General features: G+C 39.2%; 1 protein-coding gene and 2 long non-coding RNA genes across 3 annotated transcripts; 1 reads left to right on the top strand and 2 right to left on the bottom strand.

Annotated features, from left to right (window-relative positions):
* Positions 1–517: 517 nt before the first annotated feature.
* On the bottom strand, positions 518–3,379 carry LOC140940249 (uncharacterized). Its single transcript, XR_012166332.1, has 3 exons — positions 3,234–3,379; positions 2,424–2,484; positions 518–781 (listed from the first exon to the last, which is right to left on the bottom strand). It is a non-coding gene; the product is annotated as an uncharacterized lncRNA (long non-coding RNA).
* A 3,628-nt stretch (positions 3,380–7,007) lies between these two features.
* On the bottom strand, positions 7,008–14,947 carry LOC140922858 (uncharacterized). The gene is made up of 3 exons (XR_012164113.1): positions 14,806–14,947; positions 12,727–12,787; positions 7,008–7,267 (listed from the first exon to the last, which is right to left on the bottom strand). It is a non-coding gene; the product is annotated as an uncharacterized lncRNA (long non-coding RNA).
* Positions 14,948–18,501: 3,554 nt separating this feature from the next.
* LOC140922876 (calcipressin-1-like) lies at positions 18,502–24,599 on the top strand. Its single transcript, XM_073372915.1, has 3 exons — positions 18,502–18,696; positions 20,839–21,018; positions 23,853–24,599. The coding sequence occupies exons 1-3, from the start codon at positions 18,565–18,567 to the stop codon at positions 24,192–24,194; spliced, it is 654 nt and encodes a 217-aa protein (XP_073229016.1). The 5' UTR covers positions 18,502–18,564; the 3' UTR covers positions 24,195–24,599.
* Positions 24,600–24,710: the final 111 nt, after the last annotated feature.

Consider the following 24,710-nt stretch of genomic DNA (forward strand, 5'->3'; position numbering starts at 1 on the left):
ACGCGGGAAATTTTGCAGTAGCTTTCCCGATCGGCCCTTCCCACAATACCCATGCCACAACACAAAAGACTATATTTGCTGTAAAAATAATGACCGTTAATTCGCGAATCTTTTACTGTATTTCATTTCTATTGTACGGTGACCTTTTTATATAACAGTGCGTTGTTTTGACACGAGAGTAAATGATCCAGGCATATCTTGGTCTACTTTCTGCAAACACACAAACGCACACCCACAAAAACGCACTGTTATACAAAATGGTGACCGTTCAATAGAACTGAAATACAGTACAAGATTGGCGAATTAGGAAATCTAATGGTCATTTTTTTTACCGTAAATATAGCCCTCGTCGGAGCAGATACAAGTTAGACTTATTTAAACTTTGCAGAAAAATGGACACCTGCTAGCAGTCTGTCTCGCTGTCAACAGGCTCTCTGTTGTCTCTCTGTTGGCAAAGATCTTTGGGTCATACCTGAGGTAATCGTTATATCAACTAACAAGCTAAGATCAACTGGAATGGCTTGAACGAATTACGTTTTCTTTATTTCAAACCTTAGGCTGTTTACATTCGACATTTTCAAATCAGAGAAAGTGTTTAAAACTTTTCTACGCTATATCCGGTTCTTAATTACTGTATGTAGTCAAGCGTCACCATGGTGGAATGTCGTTTTTGTTCCTGATTTTAGCCAGCATCCTGACTTGCTTGCCTTTTCGACCATCGCAAAAGCAACTGGATATGAAGTGGACTGACTCCCAGCAGGCCATATGCATGATACGGGTTCTGACAAGAACAAAGATACTGTTAATGAATAGTTTGTCACTAATGAGTCACTAAGACCGGATATGTTCAGGAGATTGCTCTAGGTGTCTGTCCATCCCCATTAACTCCCCTCTGTAACAAACCCAGTGTAGCTCTACCCAGTGGCTTGATTCAGTCTACCCAGTGATAATTCCTGGCAAGTAGCTTGTTTCTACCCGGCTAATTTTTTGCTTCCCCAGTCACTTTCAATTGCGACTTCTACAAAACCAGTGTATTTTCTTGTTCATATTGTTTTGACGAAGCAAAAGTATAAAACATTTATTAGCATGGACGAAAAAAATCGGAGGGAAAAGGTAATCAAAAAGTGTATATCTTTTAGTTCTTCTCGCCAGAGTAATATGTACAGGTTTTCAAAAGTTTCATACCGGTAGTTTACAACTAAGAAGAAAAACTCATTGGGAAATAAGCCAACACGGTGACGTTTTCTCCGAGAACCGGGTGAAGATATAGATTCCACTGGGTCTGTTACAGAGGGGTGTCAACTAATCCACACTCCATAAGTTCTACTAAATCCTTTTTATTTCCACAAATACCCCGAGTGGAGTTGAAGGTAGATTCCCATTGCATAACCCAGTAAAAACCCTACATTATGTTTCGTCATCCCATATTTCGGATTATCTTACAGAGATCGATGATAAAAAAAGCAGGTATGACTGAAAGACTCTAGGTAAAACCCTGCGACAGTTTCCTTAGTTTGACCTGGTGGGCTCGATGATTTGAATTAATACAATTTTATATTTACTGTGGCCTCTGGAAAAGTTAAATCACAGGTTGTATAGAATCATTCACGTTCACATCTTTATCTTCTACGGATATATTATGAACTTAAAGTGACCCCCCAGCTCCCTGCTGGATTGATAGCTCAGAGCTATGACGCCCTGGCTCAACCCCTGGCTCTACCCTAAATAGCTGGCGGTTTTTTGGGATGTTTTTCTGTGTGTTCGAGAGACACCCGCGAGCTAGGTCAATGGAGAAACGATGGGGAAAGGGGTGAGGAGGAGAGAGAAAACAACCTCGCCCCCTCCCCCATCGTTTTCATTTTCGTCCTCGGTTCGAGCTTTCGCGCGGCTGTATCTTTTACTTACTTAACGAACCACAAAAAAGAAAACGCACCAAAATAAAACGCAGGCTACAAAAAGAAAGGTAAGAAAACTGCGCCAATATAGCAGAGGTCAAGGGTTCGAATTCTACGTCTTTTTTTTGTCGGGTGTCAGTAAAACGAGGGGCTGGGGTCGGGGTCTATCTCTCTTTTAAAGAATGCTGTTTTATGTTTAGGGTTAACATTGATCCTAAGCCTAACCTTAACCCTAACCTTAAAACAGCATTCTTTAAAACAAAAAAAACACCCCGACCCCGCGTTTTACTAACACCTTTCTTCTCTTTTTTCAGGCCTTCTTTACCCATCACGTGACTGCTACGTTGCTTACATAAATTAAATGCGATAATCTTTCACTTACTAAAACTTAATTTGCGAGATCAAATATATGAATTTTTCACATATTGCATTTATTCAATATAGGGAAAGATTGCTCGACAATTTGGGGAATATGGTGCTATAATTTTTGTGGCAAAGAACTTCTTATTCTCTGTTGGTATCTGTTACCTTTTGGTAGATATTCATCGTGTTTCTGATTTGTGCTTTCAGCCGAAAGCTCCTTGATCATCTGCAAGAATTGAGATCAGAACTAATTCAGAGAATAACCTTGATTCTGTACCTTTTTTCGAGGGATTTCAAATTCGTAGAGTTGGTTCACAAAGAGGGACTTTATCGGCAGAAAAACTGCGTTTTAAGGTTCCTTGTAATGTTGCATATTTGGAAACATTTGGTCGTTGGGTGCCCCCGTTGCATTTAAAGAAAATATCTCACGGGCACCCAACGACCGAACGTTCCAAGTACGTCAGAAGTGTCTCACCTATTTTTGTATGCATTAGAAGTTTGTTGGTTTATAATGTGGAGCTGCTCTAAAACCTATTTATCTGTCCGTATGTCTTAGGGGGAAATTTGGTCGTCACGAAAGTCTTAGGTAGCTTTTTCGTGTAATCCGAATTGAAACTGTTGGCTACTCTAATGGGTCGGGTCGAAAGTTTGAGGTCATGGAGTAGCCGTACTTTCATGAAAAAATTCGAGGGACGTTTAATCTTCATACCGAAATTTTCAGGCGACCTTTTTTTAAAAAAAATAATCGCGATATTTTGGTAATAATCAGCTGTTTGCTACCTAACTTTTATCATCCTAACGGTTTTTCAGTATACGGGATAATTCATTTTTACGGCGTGAAAAAAGGTTCGATCTTTAAAGCAGTGGTGAGTAAATTTTTGCATTCTTGATTTTCTCTCAAAGGAGCTAATCATAACATGGGATTCATTTTACGATATTACCGTATGTTGCTAAATTTCATACAGCTCTTTTTACCTTGGCTGGTTGAGACATTCTTGATAAGTGTTTTGATTTCTTCCCAAAACAAGTTGCCAGTATGAAGAAAGTAACTGCTATACTATACTAATTCCTGGCGTTAATTTTTATAGCTTAACTAAGTCATGAGACCACTAAATTTCATGACGCTCGTGACGGTCCTCGTCTTAACACCACGGGGTCCCACACAATCTGCGTGACTGTGTAGCTGATTGTTATTTTACAGTAAATGTACAGCTGAATGTACTGGATTCGGTGGATTTACCGTTTGCTTCACCTATAGCAATATATAGCTAAGTATAAATCAAAGTTCAACGTTGAATTACCTTACCTGTGATATGTTGTCTTCCTTTTGCCTCAAAAGCGGTTTTTTACTATTACCGTTTACCATTCCTTAAGAGCGTCTCGGAGTCAATTCGTCAAATTCTGGCAATTATTCTGGGGTTGAATTCTAAATGATTGTAACGAAGTTCAGGAAAACGAGAGGGTTCACGTCCTCCATAGTAGGTGAAATTAGGCAGTGACGGCAAAGAAATGTACAAAAAGGCGTGATGCACGTGCAGAGTTGTTGTTTTGCCAATCTAAACCTATTACTGTTTTGCTGTTTTGCCGTTCTCGTTGGCGTCACCGTCATCGTTGCTTAAGCTCCCTTTGAGGGGATGGGGCGTCCGGTAACACATTGCTTTTCGCCAAAAATTGCCGCCTTATAAATTAAGTTATGAAAGAACACGACTTCGTTTTCTTTGGCTGTTGCTGTTGTTGTTGTTGTTATTGTGTGCGTGTGTTTTTTAAATTCATTATACGCTTGCTTCTTCAACGCTCAAGACAATCACAAGTTTTATTTACAGGCACAGGCAGAAGCGTAAGCCTATAAGGCCATACTTCTGGCCGGGGTTAAGCGCCATACTACACATGAGCCAAATTCAACTGATTTTTGCTCATTGACCAGGGCCTTAACAGGAGTATGCATGGAAAATACACGTCTTTACTTGCCAACTCTCGTGGTTTAGGTGTGAGTATCATGCCGGGGCTGTGCAGATTCATATGAAGTGAGATAATCTCGAAGCACTGAAAGCGGAAAAAAATGTATCCACTTGTAAATGCTCAATAAAAGTTTCTGATCAAAGAACAAAATTCTTTGATCATTGCAAAGGTGCCAGGCAAGGCTGTATCCTTTCTTCCATGCTATTTATTTTATACCTTAATGAAATCCCCTTTCTACTTGACCAAGGAGACACGGATCCCATAGTTCTACCAAATAGATCCCATCTAAGCTGTCTACTATATCTATTACACTTATCTTGAAATCAGTTTTTCATCCAATCGAAATTTTCGAAGTTTGTAAATCAAATTTAAAAGATAAGGTAAGGCGATCCTTCTTTGCTGCTTGTCGTTATCTAGACTTCTCAAAAATACCACCAGATATCACAAATAAACTTTACAATTCACTTTTTCTACCCATTCTTCTCCATGGTTCAGAGGTATGGGGAATCTATGACAAAGATGATTTTACCCACTGGGAAAAAGATATTATTGAAAAAACGCATATTTTCCTTTGTAAACAGTCATTAGGAGTAAACAAACAATGCCCAAACGTTGCTGCCAGAAATGAACTCAAAAGATTATTTTTGAACTTAACCATAGATATTAATATTTTAAAAACAAAACCTGCCAGATGATAATGTCGCAAAACGGTGTTTACAACTTTAAATCAGACTTCGGCCTGCAGGGCTGAATTGGCACTTTGAGGCTGAATTTCTGATTTCTGATGCAAAAACAACGAATGCGTATGAGAAGCACTTTCTATGTGGTATTGTGTTAATTGTATACATATTGAGACATTCATCATTTTGCCGGCCTTTTTTTTCAAATCTTATCAAAATCTTAAAATTCCAACAGTATGCCGCTACACACCGCGAAATGACAAAGAAAACGAAGTATTAGTAGTATTAAAAACGCTCGGTAAAATTATAATAAGGGTAAGGATATGAAGTAATCCAGGAATTACAAGAGATATTTACTTTTTTTCGGAATGTACAAACAAAAATGAAAGATTTTGAGTAAAATGACCGGTTTGAACATAAACAGAAGCATATAGCTTTAGCTTAGCTACGATAAAAAGTACAAGTACATCAAGTACATGTACGAGCTTACGTCTCGTTTTATTTTTTTTCCCTTTCGTTGTTGTTTCGCCCGCTCTCTTAAATTTTCTTGATGAATAGTGAAATATACAAAACTGTTCCAATCCAATTTCCGCGATGTTTTTCAGTCTTCTTCGAGAAAAACTCTAGTTTATTAAGTCTTACACGTAAAAAAACATCGTTCACGATTATGATTGGACGTATCGTTTTGTCACGTGTGAAAAGCATCGTTCTCTCCTCTGATTGGCTAGACCTCGTGTGCGTATGAACATTTACGTCATTGCTATCCAGTGAGTATATCTCGGTATTTATACAGTCGAACCTTTCCACAACCGCCACCTTGTGGACAGAAGAAAGTGGCGGTGTGGAGAGACAGCCGTTATGGGGAGGTAGGGGTGTAATTAACAATTATTGCTCGAGCCCGAATGGGCTCTGAGTCAATAGCCCATGAGCCCGAAGGCATGAGCCATGAGGGCGAGAGGAATAATTGTTTTAGCAAAACTCAACTAGTTGGTCAAAAAAATCGAGAATAAAAAAAATTTAGCTGGAGACTTTAATCCTTTTTTGCCGCCAAAAATCCCGCGCTTTACGCTACTAGAACCAATCAGAACGCAGCATTGATAATAGACCACTATTTGGATTTTACTAATATGACATATTTTTTTGGGTGAGGGTGGGGGGAGGGGGGTGTACAACATGTTTATTGTGCTAAATTCATGCTTACTGTGTCCCATAATGGTGATCTAATCATATAAAATATATAGAGAAGTTAACAACATTCGCTATAAGTGTCGTAGACAATTCATGCTTACTGCAGCAGAATAAATGACACAATCTAAATACGACTGCCACGATAAATCATCAACACGCCTTCCGAAACAAATTTCATGACCATTCTTGACTTGTTCATAAGCCGCTGAAAAAACTGGCCGTTGTTGAGAGGTTAGTTTGGCAGTTGGGGACACGCTTGAAATAATAGTGGCCATTGCCTTTCAGGTGGCCATTGTAGAGAGGATTATACAAGAGTCAATGGACTGTCTGCTGGGACCAAAAAAGTGGAGGTTCGACTGCATATGCATGTTCGTTTTTTTTTTCTGTTTGCAGAAAGTGGACCAAGATATGGATCACTTCGGCTCTCGCGTCAAAACAACGCACTGTTATAAAAAAGGCGGCCGTTCAATAGAAATGAAGTCAGGAGCCGATTACTTAAGTAATCGGCTCCTGATGAAGTACAGTAAAAGATTGGCGAATTAGGAAATCTAACGGTCATTTTTTTACAGTAAATAAAGCCCACCCCGGAGGAGTGGGAAAGGGATGTGGAATGCGGAGGGAAGGAGACAATTTCCGAGAATATGTGATCGTTTAATACAGGGGCGTTCAATAGAAGTTAGACCTATTTAAACTTTGCAGATAAATGGAAGCCTGCTAGCAGCCTGTGTAGCTGTCAACAAGCCCTCTGTTGTCTCTCTTGATTCTAGTATCAAAAGTACATTTCAACGATAAGATGTTTTTACAAGTTAGGCACCTGTTCAAAGGCGTTTCTTGAGGCTGAATTACCGCTTGGCAAAGATCTTTGTGTTATATCTGAGGTAATCGGTATATCAACTAACAAGCTAAAATCAACTGGAATAACTTGAACGAATTACTTTTTCTTTATTCCAAGCCTTAGCTGTTTACTCTTGTCATCTTCAAATCAGAGAAAGTGTTTTATACTTTTTTACGCTATTCCCGGTTCTTTAATTACTGTATGTAGTCAAGATTCCGGAAAGTTGAATGTAGCTCTTGTTCCTGATTTTATCCAGCATCCTGACTTGCTTGCCTTTTCGACCATCGCAAAAGCAACTGGATATGAAGTGGACTGATTTCCGGCGGGCCATATGCATGATACGGGTTCTGACAAGAACAAAGATTTTGTTAATGAATAGTTTGTCACTAATCAGTCACTAAGACTCGATACGTTCAGGAGATTGCTCTGACTAGGTGTCTGTCCATCCCCATTAACTCCCCTCTGTAACACACCCAGTGAAACTCCAGCCAGTGGTAATAGTTGATTCAGTCTACCCAGTGATAATTTAGCCTCACCCAGTCCACAGCTTTTCCACTTTTGGAAATGTTTTGATCAGCGAACCAAAAGGAGCAAATTTGGAGTCACGCGACTCGAGAATTGTTTTCATGAATACAAGAGTCGAGAGTAGTCAAGCATACGCGATGAAAATATTGAGATATGAAAGGAGATTATAAACCTTTCATTTCTCGCTGGGATGAAACGTTAATATCGATTAATATCTGTTTGGATGGGGTAAATAGCGATAGAGCGCGCCGATCTCCGGAGCTTCTTTCCGTTCTGTCCACGCGGAGTTATTTCACCCTCAGTGCACCCTGGCCTAGGTAGCCAGGAAGTGATCACATGGTTTAGTTTAGGAAAGCAAACTTTGTGAAAAGGCAAAAGTCTAATCATATTTTTTACTGGTAGGGATGAACTATTTGCAGAAAAAGGAATATAATTTTGATATCCTTTAGAGATGATTTCGGTCGCGGCGAAGCCCTTTGAAGATTTACTGTGGGTCCAGCGTCACAAACTTTAGCAGAGATTTTATCACATACACAGACAAAAAAAACATGTAATTATTCCGATCCAGGAATTTCGGAGAAATCTAACGAAACTAAAACCTTTATGCTAGTAATTTCCAATGGAAAGTGAAGTGCTGCGAGTAAAACATTGCATTTCAATTAATTTGAATCAGTTGCAGTTTATTTCTATTGTTGATATTTCACTGTTAAATAACTATACATACATACATACATACTTTATTGACTTTCCCAAGGGGCTTTTCAAAGACAATACATGATCCTATTTACAATTAAGAAATGTTTTAAAATATATATAAAATTACAATTCTTTAAGTAATTTAGTACGTAAACGAGTTTTAAAAACATCAATCGAGTTACACAGTTTAAAGGAATTGTCTAAGGAGTTCCATAAGTTCACAGTTCTATAGAAAAATGTTCTCTGGCCGGCAGCTGTTCTAAAAAAGGGAATTTGTAAAAGCTGTGAATTTCTGGTGCAACGTCGGCTAACCTCTGCTCGCTTTATGAATTTTGATGTAAGGTATTCAGGGGCTTGACCGGTCATACATTTAAAAGCCATTGTAGCGTTCCGGTAATAAAGCTGACTGGGAACTGAAAGCCAATTTAGCTCCTTGCGAATTGGTGTAACATGGTCAAATTTACGCGCGCCGCTAACAATGCGGCATGCGAAGTTCTGCACTGCCTGTAACTTGTTGACATTACATTTTGAGGTATTTGACCAAACATTGGAGCAATAAAATAACCTGCTAAAAACTAAGGAATTAATAATCATCAAAAGCGTACGTTTGTCGAAGACATGCTTGACACGGTTTATCTGGCCAAGGCGGGACATGCACGAGGAAGCGGTTTTAATTATATGTTCATCGTAAGTTAAATTAGAATCCAAAGTCACACCAAGGTCTTTGGCGGTGTCTGTAGGGACAATGTCCTTACCCATAAAGGAAAGGTAACGAAATTGGAATTTTGCACGCATCTGCCTGCTGCCAAATATCATCAACTTGGTTTTGCCAGGGTTTAGTAACAATTGATTGTTGGAACACCATTCTCCTATTTTAAACAGGTCGTCTTCCAAATCAGCAATTGCATCCAGGTTGGCTTTAAGCTCGAAGGAAGTAATGAGTTTCGTATCATCTACATAACTCTGGGTGCTGCATTTCTGTGGGATCAATGGAAGATCGTTCGTATATATGCTAAAAAGAAGTGGGCCCAAGATGCTTCCTTGAGGAACGCCACTGGTCACAGACAAAGGCTCAGATAGCGTTGAATAGATTCGTACTACTTGTGACCTGTTGCTTAGGTAACTACGAAACCATTGGAGAGTGTCACTGGAAATTCCGACATCTTGCAATTTTAAAATTAACGTGTCATGATTGACACTATCAAAGGCTTTGCTCATATCTAATAGTACAACTGCCGTTAACTTCTTTTTATCGATGGCGTTAAGAATTGTGTCTGTTGTTTCAATGACAGATGTTTCACAAGAGTGCCATCTCTTGTTACCGCTTTGACTCTTTGATAGGGTGTCATTTGATTGCAGATACGAGGTGAGTTGATTATGTACTACCCTTTCGCAAACCTTCGATAAAACTGGTAGAAGTGAGATGGGTCTATTGTTGTTTGCCTGTTCATGGTCGCCCTCCTTTAGGATGGGTGTAACCTCGGCAGTTTTCCATTTTGATGGAAAAACACAGTTTTGAAAGGATGCATTAACGATAGACGTTATTGGGTGAACAATTGGATTAAGACAGTCTTTGATGACACGGATCGGAATTTTATCTATCCCGGGGGCCTTGTTTGAAGGTATCGCTGCTATTATACGCTCTACTTGTTTATAATCAACGGTACTAAGTGTGAACTGGTCAGAGGAAGCGTATTGTCTCGGCACGAAATAATTCTGATTAAGTGTTAAGTTGCATTCATTAGCTAGGGACGTAATTTTGTCAACAGTGCTCTGACCAACAGATACGAAGAACTGGTTAAATTCGTCTGCAACAGATTTGACGCTCTTACTAAATGTTCGCTGAGATGTAGATTTATTGGGGACACACTGGCGGATTGCTTTCCAGATATTATTGGTGTTATTTGGGTTCCTTTGGATTTGTTCAGCAACAAAATCTCGTTCAGCAATTCTAATTTCCCTCTTTACTTCCTGTCTGAAATATCTGTAGGCAGTCCAGGATAGCGGGTCATTTGTTTTCTTTGCTTTTTTACGCCAATCATCCCTGGTCTTCATCAATCCGCGGATGTTGTCGGTTACGCATGGGTTTGGCTTACAGCGTGCTTTAAAGGTTTTAACTGGAGCATGACGGTCGAGTATCTCAGTAACTGTGCATGTAACGCAACACGACCCGAAGGCGATCAATAGAAACCGAAATTTGAACCAAAAAAAGTGTTTGTATCAAGCTACATTGTATAAAAGTCAGTGAGAATAAATCACGCAATAACCCTCGCGAAACTGGTGTTTTTAGTGGCGCCCCTCAAGTTTATAAGCCCTGTCGGGCGGGGTTACGATCTGGATGGGTACTCCCATCGCGAATACCGTCGTGAAGGTCCCTACTTTGTTCTTTCTTTCAGTTCTTCTTCTTTTTTGCGTATTGTGTGGTGTTACTAAAAGCTGTCCACGCTATAAAGATTAGGAGCACGCGAGCGATGGAGTGAGTGAAAGAGTGAATTTCCATCAGCAATTGAGTTCAATATTAAACTGGTTCATAACGCTTCGCGAGTGTATCAAATCATTTTCAATCTTTGCTTCCGTCGTCTATAAAACGTTTTACTACCAAAGGAGAACAAACCTTGTCACCCTTTCCAGAAACGCTCTTAATAATTAAAGCAATTTATCAATAAATAAATCACAACAAAGCCTGGCTGAATGCAAATTTAGCCAAAACACCGACTTCATTTACCGTAGAGTTCCAGGAATTGCTTGAAATATTCTGAGAAACGTATTGCTTCAATTCACGGGATTTTTTTACCTTCAATTGCATTAATTCATACTCTTCGCTTGCAAAAACGTGGCTTTCTATACGAAACAGGGTATCTCCCCGGCCCTAAGTTTTCCTCGTGTATTCTTTAGGTTTTCTTTAGGAATCCGATTAAGCGATTGACTGCAAACAAAATAGCCTCGATCTCGAGGGACAAACTTGAAATCGAGGCAAATGCGGTGATACATCTATTTCGAGAAAGTGTGCACGCGACAATCCCGAAAGGTAATATGGGATATGATCAATACACTCTTTCTGACGACTGTAGCTGTAGATCATACTTTTGCAGGAGCCCATCAATGGGCTCCTGACTTTTGTCGCTTTCCTTTAGCACTCGGATCGCAAACATATGTCCGTGGCCTCCCGTGCCATTCTTTCAAATTTCTTTGAAGAACAGAACACTCAAAACCACCCACAATACCCTTCGGGATTGTCGCGTGCACTTTTTCCGACAACCTTTTTCGAAATAGCTGTATACAGTGAAGCTGGCTTCGGGGACCAGCAACCCAGGCTGGTCACGTACGCGACCTGAATTAGTCTGCAACAAAGCCTGGCTTCGCAGCAATGAACGTTATTAAACCCCATTAAAAAGCTAGAACGCTTTAAAGTTGAAAGAGGTCAAAGAAAATGCTGAAACTCTGCATCAGAGGTCACACAAACACCACAGGAAATCAATATGCGTGAAACCCAGTTCATGACCTCTCAATATGTAGTCTTTTACACAGCCGTTTTTAGAGTCGTCACGCAACACTCCTCCCCACTAACGTTAGTGGGGAGGAGCGTTGCGTGACGACACTAAAAACGGCTGTGTAGCAGACTACTCAATATGAGACAATTGGAAAAAAACTAAATACTTGCTCAGTCAAATTTAAGAATCCTCCACAGCATAATTTACCCGCTTGAAAGAAAAGAATTGAACAAATGGTGTTTTAACATGAGGTAAAAGACGTGCAGCTGGTCTACCGCACTACCGACGCCTTCAGCTTATTTTTTTCACCGCAGTGAGTAAAATAACCCCACGAATAACATACAAAAGGTCAATAACGACAATAGCCAGAAACCCATATCGATCTCCTATTTCTGCTGGCAGTTGTAGTAAAGTGCTTATTCGGTGGACAACGCCGGGAAAAAACGCTTGATATCGTCCAAAATAGGTTCAACTACCCAGAAGGCGGTCATTTTGCCACAGACGATTGTTTCTCAATGAAATCTCGCGGCCCGTCTACCAGAAGTGCGGCCCATCTCCACGTTCACATGAAACAACTAAAATACCTCGACAATGTCCAGAGGATTATTTCAAGACCTGGAAAAATTTTTCACGAGAGGAATTCGTAAGTAAAGACGATTCATTGATCGAAATAACAGGCAAAATTGACACGTACATCAAAAGATAAATCTCGCTTCCGCTATCATTTCAATTCTATTGTTCGTCATCTTATGCACAAGTCTTCTACCAGTTCCTCTTCGTTATTGTATTACTAAAAGGCGAGCAAAGACCGCTGGAAAAACGCGAAACACAACAGATTTCCTCGCCAATTCGAATCCGCTCGAGGATATATCTGACCCCCCATCGTGTGACGTCACACTATTGTTTCACATATTTCTAAAAGTGGAAAAGCTCTGGACTGTCCCTGGTACCTGGCAAGTAGCTTGTTTCTACCCGGCTAATTTTTTAGCTATAGCTAGTTTAATATAGGGAAAGATTGCTCGACATTTTGGGGAATATGATGTTATAATGTTTTTGCCAAAGAACGTCTTATACTTTTTTGGTCGATCTGTTACCTGTTGGTAGACATTCATCATGTTTCTGACTTGTGCTTTCGGCCGAAAGCTCCTCGATTATCTGCAAGAATTGAGATCAGAACTACTTCAGAGAATTGCCTTGATTCCGAGAATATACCACAGATAAAGAAATTTTCCAACGCTATTTCTTTTTTGGAGGGATTTCAAATTCGTAGAGTTGGTTAACAAAGGGGGACTTTATGGGCAGAAAAAACTGCGTTTTTTAAAAGGTTCATGTCATTAAGGGTATTATTTTTTCTTTTCCATTTTTCCTTGTGTTGTACGTCATTTCCGCCTCTCCCTTTTAAACAATTTTCATTTCGACTTTCTCCATCTATATAATATTGTGATTCCTATCATAAATTCAGTAACACCTGTTGTTTGGGAATATCCACACACTCAATCAAACACTCGGAACTTGGACTGTATATCTTTATTCCCAGCAACGATCCTCGTTCACTACACCGTACATTCATTAATTCATTCTGCCTAATCATAACAACTCTCTTTTCTTATACACAGTCTTGGCATTTTTGTTATAAGATATCTATGTGTCATATTCTTATCACATCACGCACGTAACATTCAAAAGCAATTAACTTGTCAACTTAATACATTCCTTATCTCTTTAAAAATACACGCGATCAAGGTTTCCATTACTATGTTTAGGGTAAGGCACGTTGTGTTGCGTAACGCGCTATATGTTTCCCAACACCTGTAAACCTGAAGAAGGCTGGTATGGCCAGCCGAAATATTGTTACGAAAAAACAATACACGTTGTTCTGATCAGCTTTGCAGTAGTCTTTGGACGTGTCGTTTTTGGTTCTTAATATTTGGCTGATTAGATTTCTTTTGAGATCCAACGTTTATAACCAGCAGGATCTTCGTCCACGGTTTTTGCAGTTATTTTAATTCCGTTATTATTTTTAATAAAGAAACTATCTCAGGGGCACCCAACGACCGGACGTTCCAAGTGCGTCATTAGTGTCTCAGATTGTTTTTTCTATACGTTAGAAGACTGTTTGGTTAATTTGGAGCTGCCCTAAAAATTATTCATCTGTCCGGATGTCTTAAGGGAACTTTGGTCATCACGAAAGTCTTAGGTAGCTTTTTCGTGTAATCCGAATTGAAACTGTTAGCTACTCTGATGGGTCGGGTCGAAAGTTCGAGGGTCATGGAGTAGCCGTACCTTAATGAAAAAAATTCTAGGGACGTTTAGTCTTCATACCGAAACTTTCAGGTGGCCTTTTTTTAACAATGATCGCGATATTTTGGTAATAATCAGTCGTAGGAAAGCAAGTAGAAAAAGTCCAAGTATCTCAGACGACTGGAATGGGCCAGAAATTTTTAGCCTTTCTCGAACTTTAGAAATTTCTAGGCAATAATTGCTCCTTGCCATATTTGCTCTGTTCGAACAGTTATTTTCAGAAAAAATGTCGCCAGTTTGGTGCCTCTGATAACTTCCCATGAACGTGCCAGCTTCAAACTGTTTTGAGTAGGAAATATTGAGCGGAAATGTTATTTGATGGCATCATCAGTTTTAAGTTGAGTCGTACGGTATTGTATTCATATCGCAGGCCTGTAGATAAGTTTAAAGGGTGTGCTATTAATTATTTAGGGGCACCCAACGAGAATATAGTTCAAAACCACTCTAACCTGTATTGTTCAACGCATTTTAGTATTTAAACGGTAGATATAGGCATATTTTTATCCCCGAAAAATTGTTCATGTGTTGGAATTTCCTAGCTGAAAGCGTAGTGATCCGAAAATTATAGGGATTAAAACTTACCGTTCGAAAATTTCAGCCAGAAAAAAGACTTCCGAAAATTCTAGGTGACCTTTTTAGGGTAAAAATCCGTTAAAAATGGGCACTTATACCATTTTTTAGATGTTCGAAAATCCTAGGAGAGGCAGGCAAGCAAGAAATATTACAATAAATGTTCCGAAAATTCTAGATCTCAAATCGTCTTCCGAACAGATATTTTCCAAAAAATTGACGTTGGGCGCCTCTGATTGCATGGGATTCATTTTACGATATTACCGTATATTGCCGGCTAAATTTCATACAGCTCTTTTTACCTTGGCTGGTTGAGACATTCTTGATAAATTTTCTGATTCGTCCCAAAACAAGTTGCCAGTACGGAAGAAAGTAACTGCTATACTATATGATTCCTGGCGTTAATTTTTACAGCTTTACTAAGTTATGCAACTACCCCATGATGTCAAATTAGATTTCATCACGCTCGTAACCTGACGCCTGCCACGCAGACTAGTCACGCTCGTGACGTCATCATCGTAACCATAGGTGAGCCTAAGCTCGAAGTATGAGCATCGGGAGCAACGACATTGTTGCGTAACATTCGAAATATAACCTTTTCGAAAATTTCAGCCAGAAAAAACGTTCCCGAAAATTCTAGGTGACCTTTTTAGGGTAAAAATCCGTTAAAAAATGGGCAATTATACCATTTTTTATATGTTCGAAATCCTAGGGGAGGCAGGCAAGCAAGAAATTTTACGACAAATGTTTGAAAATTCTAGATCTCAAATCGTCTTCCGAACAGATATTTTCCAAAAATTGACGTTGGGTGCCCCTGTATTCCATCTCGTTAAATTCGTCAAATTCTGGCAATTTTTTCTGAAGTTGAATTCTAAATTGAGTGTAACAAAGTTCAGGAAAAGAAAAGCAAAGTCGTTGTCACGGCCTCGTGTTCACGTCCTCCACAATGGGTGAAGTTAGGCAGTGACGGCAAAGAAATGTACAAAAAGGAATGATGCACGTGCAGAGTTGTTGTTTTGCGTAATAAACCCATTGCTGTTTTGCTGTTTTGCTGTTCTCGTTGGCGTCACCGTCATTGTTGCTTAAGCTCCCTTTGAGGGGGTGGGGCGTCTGGTAACACATTGCTCAAGTTTTCGCCAAAAATTGCCGCCTTATAAATTAAGTTATGAAAGAAAACAACTTTGTTTTCTTTGGCTGTTGTTGTTGTTGTTGTTGTGTGTGTTTTTTTAGACAACAAAATTTTACGCTTGCTTCTTCAACGCTCAAGACAATCAAAAGCTTTATTCATAGGCCCGGGCAGAAGCGTAAACCTATAAAGCCATACTTCTGGCCGGGGTTAAGCGCCATACCACACATGAGCCAAATTCAACTGATTTTTGCTCATTGACCAGGGCTTTAACGGGAGTATGCATGGAGAGTACAAGTCTTTACTTGCCAACTCTCGTGGTTTAGGTGTGAGTATCACCCCTAGGCTATTCAGATCATATGAAGATAAACCCGAAGACACTGAAACCGAAAAACAAAATGACCACTTGTAAATGAGCAAACTTACCCCGCAATAAACCAACTACGCGACAGACAAGCCACACGAACGACTTCGTAAACGCTAAAACAGGGGCACCCAACGAAGGTTTCCTCCAAAATACGTTGAAAACACTTTTTAGGCTATCCAGAGTACTTTAAGATCTCTTGAAATTTGTTCTAAGCGGCGCTACAAAATTTTAATCTGTTCTGTCATCCTTGGGAAACGTAGGTCTTCTCGAAGTCACAAGGGCGTCAGTATTCTGAGTATTATTTTCCCGGAAATTTTAGGTGCAATTTAACTTTTTACGAAAGTGAGAATTTTTCTGATTCCTCTCTCCGTCACACTTTAGAATTCGAAAATTTTAGGTTTCCTTTTTCTAAGAAAAATAGTGTAACCTGGGTAGTAAAATATGAAAAATTATACTTAAGAAAATCGTAGGGAATTTATCATTTTTTAATTTTATTTTATTAGCTTCGCCAAAAAAAACAAACAAACAAACAAACAGACAAACAGAAACAACCATGGCAGGAACACCGCAACAGCTGTGGCCAATTACAGCGGGCCCTTATTAGATAAGCTTCGAAAATTGTACATGCATGAATGGAACATTAATGTAGAAATTTTTAGCTATCCTCGAGCAAAAAAAAATTCTAAGCAAAATTTGCTTCTTCGAACAGATATTTTACAGAAAACAGTCGTTGGGTGCCCCTGGCTAAAAGCCATGCAAGAGAGAAACCTTTGCTCCCAGGACATAGCAATCAGAGTCATGCATGCAGAGTACAAGAACGAAAAGGAGACTTGCACTAGAACACAAACCAGAACCTGTAGCAAATCAGTCTTTAGGTGCCCCTGAACGTCGTTGACGTCAACGAGAACGGCAAAAATGCAATAGGTTTAGATTAGAAAAACAAGAACTTGTAAGTGCATCACGCTTTTTTAAACATTTCTTTGCCGTCACTGCACTACTACGACGCGAAAATGCCTAGTTTCTGGTTTCAGTAACATCTGTAAACCTGAAGAAGGCTGTTATGGCCAGCCGAAATATTGTTATAAAAAACAATACACGTTGTTTTAAATCAGCTTTGCAGTAGTCTTTGGACTTCTCGTTCATGCTAATTTCGATCACGTTTTGTGGAGGCATAGTAAATGACACCGGGGCAACTTTCGCGCCGGGACGATTTTACTCCGGTTCCCTCTCATGGCTCTATATTTGTTTACATGATACCACCACAAAATGTCATGCCGGGCGAGTCATTCCGGCAGAGTTCATCCCGGTTGCTGTACCGGGGCGAGGATTTCACTCCGGTACGAAATCTCGCAACAGTATCATGTAAACGTCAAACGACCACCCGTTTCGGTGTGAAATCAGTCTGCCGGCAGACTGGAACGAGTAGCGCACGCATAATGTTTGCAATTTTGAATCACACATGTATTTTATCAACATGAAGTGTACCTTCAAATAACGAGATATGAAATGACCCAGTCATCATGTAAACGCGATACGAAATTAGAAAGTCATCCCGGTATGAAACTCGCGCAGGTGCGAGTTTTCTGATCTCAGTAGAAACTAGTAGAGGTGGTGGAGGACGTAAACGGCACAAGACAACGAGTTTCTTTTTCTTTTCCTGAAATTTGATACAGTCGTTTGGAATTCAACTCCAGAAAACACTGCCAACATTTGACGAATTGAACGAGATGAAATAAGCGCGATTAAGTTTGAGGCATCACCGAGTTTGTTTTTTTTAATGAATATCCTTGGGAAGCGAAGCGATCTGCCATTTTCACGCAAGAGCGATCGCAAGAAGGAGAAAAGCACGGTTTCCTTTACGCATGAGCGGAATACAGACCATTATTTGTAGGCAGTTATTTGCAGGTCACGTGGTGGACTCTCGGCCAATGAAAAGACCTGAAAAATTTGTTTCGAAAGATAATAAACTTTATCAAGCAGCCCTCCCCTTCCCCAGCCCCAACTGGAACACCGTTACGTCATTCTAATTAGCGCTAAGTTCTGACAAGAGAGGTTATCCTCTCTTGGTTCTGAACATATTGTGGCGAGCGCGGAAACAGATTCAGATTATTTTCATATGACTGTAAACTGACCAATAAAGATCTCAATCACATAGTTTGTGGTCCTTTATCCCACACCTATTATTTCGCCAAATAAAGTGTCTGTAATTAGTAAAATGTGTTGGTAATTTTATCATTTCTAAGATGTTTTACTGCTCAGTAACGGCTAAAAGCATTGTAATTACAATTTGTAATCTCTAATACCCAAAGCAACAATAACAACAACAACAACAACAACAAGAATTTTCAATCCAACAAAACAACAAAAAACAGTATTCGTACCCAGGCCTGCTCATCTGTGATGTTATCCCATGAAAAGTTGCGCGAAGGGTTGCCATTGCTCAATATTGACGTAATGACAAAGTCAACTATATTTTCCTTGTGAAATCCTGCTATTATGCCATACTGTGTGTGATTTACGTTCATTCATTACATTTCTCGTACTGAGAACAGTAGAACTGCCTTCAAAATGAAGCCACACATCGAAAACGGAAACACATCAGGCCCGAATTTCAGCGACGGTGAAGAAGCTGAAAATATGTCATGGAGTTTGTCGATCACAAATGTGCCGAACGACGTTTATGACGATCAAACTACGAAGGTAAGCAGTTTTTCATTGGGAAATAGTTTGCTTAAACTTTTGTTATTGCTGTTATTGAAACTAATGGCTTTAAACGTTTTTGAATCTTACGCTTTATACTTACATGTGTTTGTAAGTAAATTTTTAAAACAGCTGCTAGTAAGCTTTCTAGGTCGAATCAGTCAGGGTTGTCATTAAGAGCCGGGGGTCGGGGATTTTCCCCGGCTACTAAGAGAGTGGCCCCTGGCTACTTTTATTGGAAAATAGAACAAAAATAGAACCAAAAGAAATCCCTAGCCGTTTGATTCCTCGCCTACTTGTTGTATTTACCCGGCAACTTGAAATCTTAGTGACAACCCTGGAATCTCCTGGGAAAATGGAAATAGGTTCGAACAATCGGGAAGTTCAATAAAAATTATGATCGAAATTTGCAACTTCAGAATCCCCGGCCACCTTGAAGCGATATGGTCAAATGGAAGCTCCAACACTCTCCCCTCCCCGCTGGGCAGTTGACAACTTTTCCTTTCCTGGTTGTTGGGGGTTTTGATCCCCAAGCCTAAGGGGTGGGGAAGTTGAGCTGTAGCCACAATTTCTTTTGCCATGCAAAGGCTTTCAAAGGGAAAGATAAGATTGTAGGTTCTTGGCTGATTGGTTGCGAAGCAAAGGTCTACACAAGCTTTGCATTGAATATTTGGAAGATATTAAAAATGTTTTTTTTTTGTTTTTGTGATTGTTGTTTTGGATATGAATATATTAAATAGCATAATAATAATACAGGTGATTAATAATAATTGCTTAAAAATTAGTAAAGGTAAATAAGTAATAAAATAATAAATTAGTATTACCTTGACTGGCTGTATGTAATGTCTATATATTAAATTCAGCCACTTTACACAAGAGTTTTATTTGTATTGACATACCGTAAAATTCCGAAAATAAGCCCCGGGGCTTATATTTTTCAAAGGCTCTTTTTGAGGGGCTTATTTTTGGAGGGGCTTATATTTGGAGGGGCTTATCTACAGAGGGAAATTTGCGTTTCAAGATCGATTGGGCTAGCCTTATAGTTGGAAGAAAATTTACCGTTTTTTCTTTGTTTTACATTGTATTTGTGGGCAATTTTCCAAGTACAAGCCCCCGGGGGGCTCATATTTGGAGGGGCGATTTAACGGAAAGGGTTTTTTGCGTTACCAGATTGGGGGGCTTATATTTGGAGGGGCTTATACATGGAGGGGCTTATTTTCGGAATTTTACGGTATGCCACAGTGTTTCTAAGTTTTATTTGTACTGGATGTGAATCATTTGCTGTATTCATAAAGTTGTTGTTCAACAGCTGAAGGCAGGAAAAATGCTATTTCTATGCTATGAAGGAAGTCTAAATTAATTAAATTTTTAAATAAATACAAAACATCAACATAAGAAGAACCTGAAAAGGTGACAGAACTTAACAAAAGACTAATTTACATTTTTGTTCGTAGTTGGTTATAATTAGAGTTTGCAGTGGCGAAAGACTTATAAATTCAGTTCATCGATTGATATGCTTAGAGGTTCTAAAGCCTTCTCCAACAAATTCTTGAATTCTTCTGTCCTTAGACCTCCCATAATGGTACATAGATAAATTATGACAACATAATTATAACATGAAAAAAGAAGAAAGAAAAGAGCAAAATGCAGCTTTGAAGCTAAATTTATTGTAAATTTAACGAAGTAAAAAAATTGCCGCCACTTTTCTCGGTGACCACTGACCCAAGCAAAGCTACTACAGGGTGAAAGGAGGTATATTTATGATCACTTTTAATTTCCTTAGAGGTGAAGGCATTGGATTACATGTACATGTACCTACATTGTAGAATGGATCTGTGATGGGGCTGATTCAAACAGCTTTTTGGCTGGTGGAGAGTGGAATTTGAACACTCATTTTCAAAAAATTCATATCAAAGGGGCTGTAGACCAAAAAGATGAAAAGATGAAAAAATTTCCTATTGTATATTCAGCTGTGTTAGTTGATCTCATGTTTGTTCAATAAGTCATACATTTTATTTCATGTACAGTGTTGTATTTTTTTGTTGGATGCTTTTCTGTTACAGTGGTTGTTGGTCACTGAGTACACCAGTGTCTCATCTACTTACCGTAATCTTGATGATTTTGCTTTGTTTTACTTTTCAGGAATTATTTGAAAAACTGTTCTCTCCTTATGGAGGTAAAAACGACAGAAGCTTCATTTACCTGCGAACTTTTCACAGAGTACGAGTAACATTTGACAATGAAGAGAAAGCCAGGGAAGCCAAGAAAGATCTTCATGGACAACTTTTCTTGGGTTATGAACTTGGGGTCTTTTTTGTCCAGGTGATCACTAAGTTTCTGTTGTTGATGTTGTTTTTCTTCACATGTTTTTGGCTGCTTCCTTTCTTTAGGGAAGGTGCAGTTCCAAATTTTGTGCACCATGATTTTTGAGCCGGTTAAATGCTACATTTTTGGAATATTTTATTTTAAGCAGATTTCTAGCTATTGCGAAGCAATGAATGTCAAAATGAGTGATTTTTAGAGTTTATTGTAGAAAATATAGTCCAAAATATTGTCCATCTAAGTAAACTTCCACAGGAAACCAAATACTAACAAAAATGTAGCCCAGTTGTTGGGTTGGCTTTAGCAGTAAAAAATCCCTTTTATATTAAGTACACAAGGTAAAAAATCCTATTTTGTACCATTAAAACCTTAAATTCTTCTGAGTACAGCCCAAACTACATTGTAAAAGAAGTGTGTTACATGTATTTTAAAAATAATATACAAAAAGTATACAGTGGAACCCTGCTTTACAGACACCCGCTTAGTACAGACACCTTGTTATTACAGACAGTTTTATTTGTCCCTGGGGAAAGTGCTTACATTTTCTCTAAATTCAACCTGCTTAATATGGACACTAGTTAATGCGGACAACAGACACTTATTTCTTGCCCAATCAACAAATTCTCATACATGTAGAAAGCCAACCTCACTAATTTGGACACTTCATTATCAATTGTGTGCTGTAGAAGACCTTTCCTTTTTGAAGGGAAAAAATCCCACAGTTGACAGCAGCATGTTGTTGCTCCCAGTGCTACCATACACGAGATAGAATGATTTGTAGACATCAATTTTTGGCAAGTTATGCAGAGAAAGGTTTTGATTAAGTGATAATTATAAATAAGTGATTTTTAAGTGCTTCCATGGACTTAAGCCTCATAATGACAGCTTTGTGAAGGTTAAAGAAGTTTAATTTGACGACGCTTACACTGTATGTCTTCTTTTTTTCTTTGGTATTTGTTCTAGTAAAAAGGGGTTTTTTGACTTTAACATGAGCCATTTAATACAGACACCCCTTTAATACCAACGTTTTCTGTTGTCCCTTCAGTGTCTGTATTAACAGGGTTTGACTGTATAATTATGTAGTAGTTATTACGGTGAACTCCTTTTGTTGCAGACACTCTTGCAACTTTAAATTATTAGTCTTGCTTGCGTAAGCAGCAAGACTCATACTCTGCAACCCATTTTTCTTCGTATTTACATGTGTATGACACTAAAGTGGGTCATTGTGCCAGGCGTTCCTAGTGGAGACCGTGGAAACCGGGAATAAGAATCATTGCATGACCGAAGCCATGCATGCTTTTGCAAAGTGAGCTTAGGAAAGATTAAATTTAGAGCTTTTCCGAAATGTGTTGGTCCACGAATTCTAGTGCTTGAGAGTGTTGATTAGTGAGGAACAAGTGAACACTACTGAGTGATTGAAAAAAATAAGAATCGTAATCAGCAAAACTGTGATGGTCGGGTGTTGTAAACTTTCATTGCATGCAAATGGGTCTTGTGATGAGCATGCGGTTTATTATCGGTGATGATTGAAATGACGTCTCATGTAAATCACCTTTTTGATCTCTGGCAATGATGTAATTTCTCTGGAGTCGAGGCCCTTGATTTTGGTGTGTTTACACACTCATATAGCCTGGGACCGCACATGTATTTCCGGTCATGTATTTCCGGTCATCGCTAACACGCATACTAAATCAATTTAGAAACAAATAAAAAGAAGAATACTCAACTTCGCTAAAGTAGGAGGTAAATATAAGACCTTTAGTGAGTAAATCCTGTTTCTTGTAGAATTAATCGCCTCCTCATTTCTCAATCTAATCTCCAAGCAAGCCAGACTGAATGCTGCTGTAGGAGCGTTCTTGTTGTTCTCATAAGCGAAAGTCTGCAATAGCTGGAAATTTTTCAGTCAAACATTGGTAATGTTTTTTGGGGGGTCTCCGTGGTGACTAAATATTGTAGTGAAAGTCACTAATTTGACAACCTGTATCTGGTTTTTGTGTGCCAAGTTGTAGTGATTTAATTGAGTGTAGTTATGTTTACAAAGTGAGATAAAAAGTAGACCAATTTGCAATTGTGGATTTAGTATCCTAGCCTTCCAGTGAACATGAGGCTAAAGTTGACCTTGTTTTGATACAAACGTCTCTCCTCTTATAGAAATTTTGCTTAAAAAATAAGTTACAGTAGTTAGAATAAGAACAACATGATTTACATGATAAAGCAGGAAGGGTTGTGTCAAAACAAGGTCAGCTCCAACCTCGTTTTCACCCGTAACTGTAAATGGGCTATTTGCATGAAAAAGTGTTTCCGTATCATTTATCCCTTTTACCCTCATTGACCTGGTATAAAGCCTTGGGTTGTCACGTATCCAAATTCAATGATTGCGATATTCGTGCAGCCAAGCCCCTGACGGTCACCAACGTTTTGTCTGGTGACCATTCTATAATTTCAGGTCCCCAAAAGGCTACTTTGAACAAGGCTTAGCTTGGATCATATTATAGTATCAAAAGGTGCCATGCATGAAAGTTTGACTGTATTTTGTTACTATTCAGTGGTGGATCCAAACTCTGAGATAAGGGGAAGAGGATGGGGGGCGGGGGGGGGGCAGTCTCCAAAAAAAACTTTCCAGCCCTTCAGGTCTCAGTTTGGTCTAAAAATAAGGGGGCGGGGGCGGGGGCGGGGGCAGGCCACCGTGGCCCCTCCCCAGGATCCACCACTGCTATTCTCAGTGCTCTAGGTGTGAAAACCTCTGTATACCATAAATTATACCTCAAAATCCAAGCTGAATTTGATACGTGTAGGTGTCTAATCTTTCATTGATTCTGTGATTTTTTCATCAGAGACGTTCTTCTCTTAACAACAACTCTAATTTAATGCCGCCGCCACTGACAAAACAGTTCTTGATTTCTCCTCCTGCTTCCCCACCTGTTGGCTGGGAACAGAGTGTGGAATCTCATCCGGTGATCAACTATGATCTGTTAGCTGCAGTAGCAAGCTTGGACACTACAAAACCTTACCATCTGCACACTTCACCAGATGACACACCAAGTATAGTGGTGCATTTGTGTGATGAAGACCAAAGACATGCAGAAGATGAGGACTGTAGCAAGTTTCATCCATTAAAATCTCTGCCTAGAGAAGTGACGCAAACCAGAAGACCAGATAGAAAAATTAACCAATAAACTGTACCAGTACGTTATACGTGTATACTATTTAATAAGTACAGCTTAGTTTTTTTTTTGCAGTTTTAGGCAAAGGAAAGTTTGTATCCGAGGATATGCTTAGTTGAGCAAAATAAGCCTGGGCTCGACACGGTATCGTAGCAACATGCAGAATTTTCCGCGCTTTCGCGCTTGCTTTCGCTCGACTACAAAACGCGAAAAAATATCGCCTATTCTGCAAGCTAGATGTTGGCTGAAAAGTATGAACTTGTTCAAACCTGGTCAAGCAACATCCTATAATGCTTTCGTTATTCTAACTAGCGATTGATTCAAAGGGTTAAACATTACACAACAAGGATCTAACAACTTGTGATTATCAGAAATGTTTATAATTTGATTTAGCAAGGAATAAATCAAAAGCCTTTATTTGCCTACTGTTAATGCATATTCCTTCCACTTAGTAATGAAAATCAAGTATCGATAAAAAATAATCTGGACTGCATCCTCTACTTCCTTCTAAGTTTCTATTGTTTAGCA

The sequence above is a fragment of the Porites lutea genome, chromosome 1 (assembly GCF_958299795.1).
Source record: "Porites lutea chromosome 1, jaPorLute2.1, whole genome shotgun sequence".
NCBI lineage: Eukaryota > Metazoa > Cnidaria > Anthozoa > Scleractinia > Poritidae > Porites > Porites lutea.

Coding starts and splice junctions, on each gene's coding strand:
- LOC140922876 (XM_073372915.1), top strand. CDS start 18,565: ATGAAGCCACACATCGAAAACGGAAACACATCAGGCCCGAATTTCAGC. Junction 18,697..20,838: donor ATGACGATCAAACTACGAAG/GTAAGCAGTTTT, acceptor TTTACTTTTCAG/GAATTATTTGAAAAACTGTT. Junction 21,019..23,852: donor TTGGGGTCTTTTTTGTCCAG/GTGATCACTAAG, acceptor TTTTTTCATCAG/AGACGTTCTTCTCTTAACAA.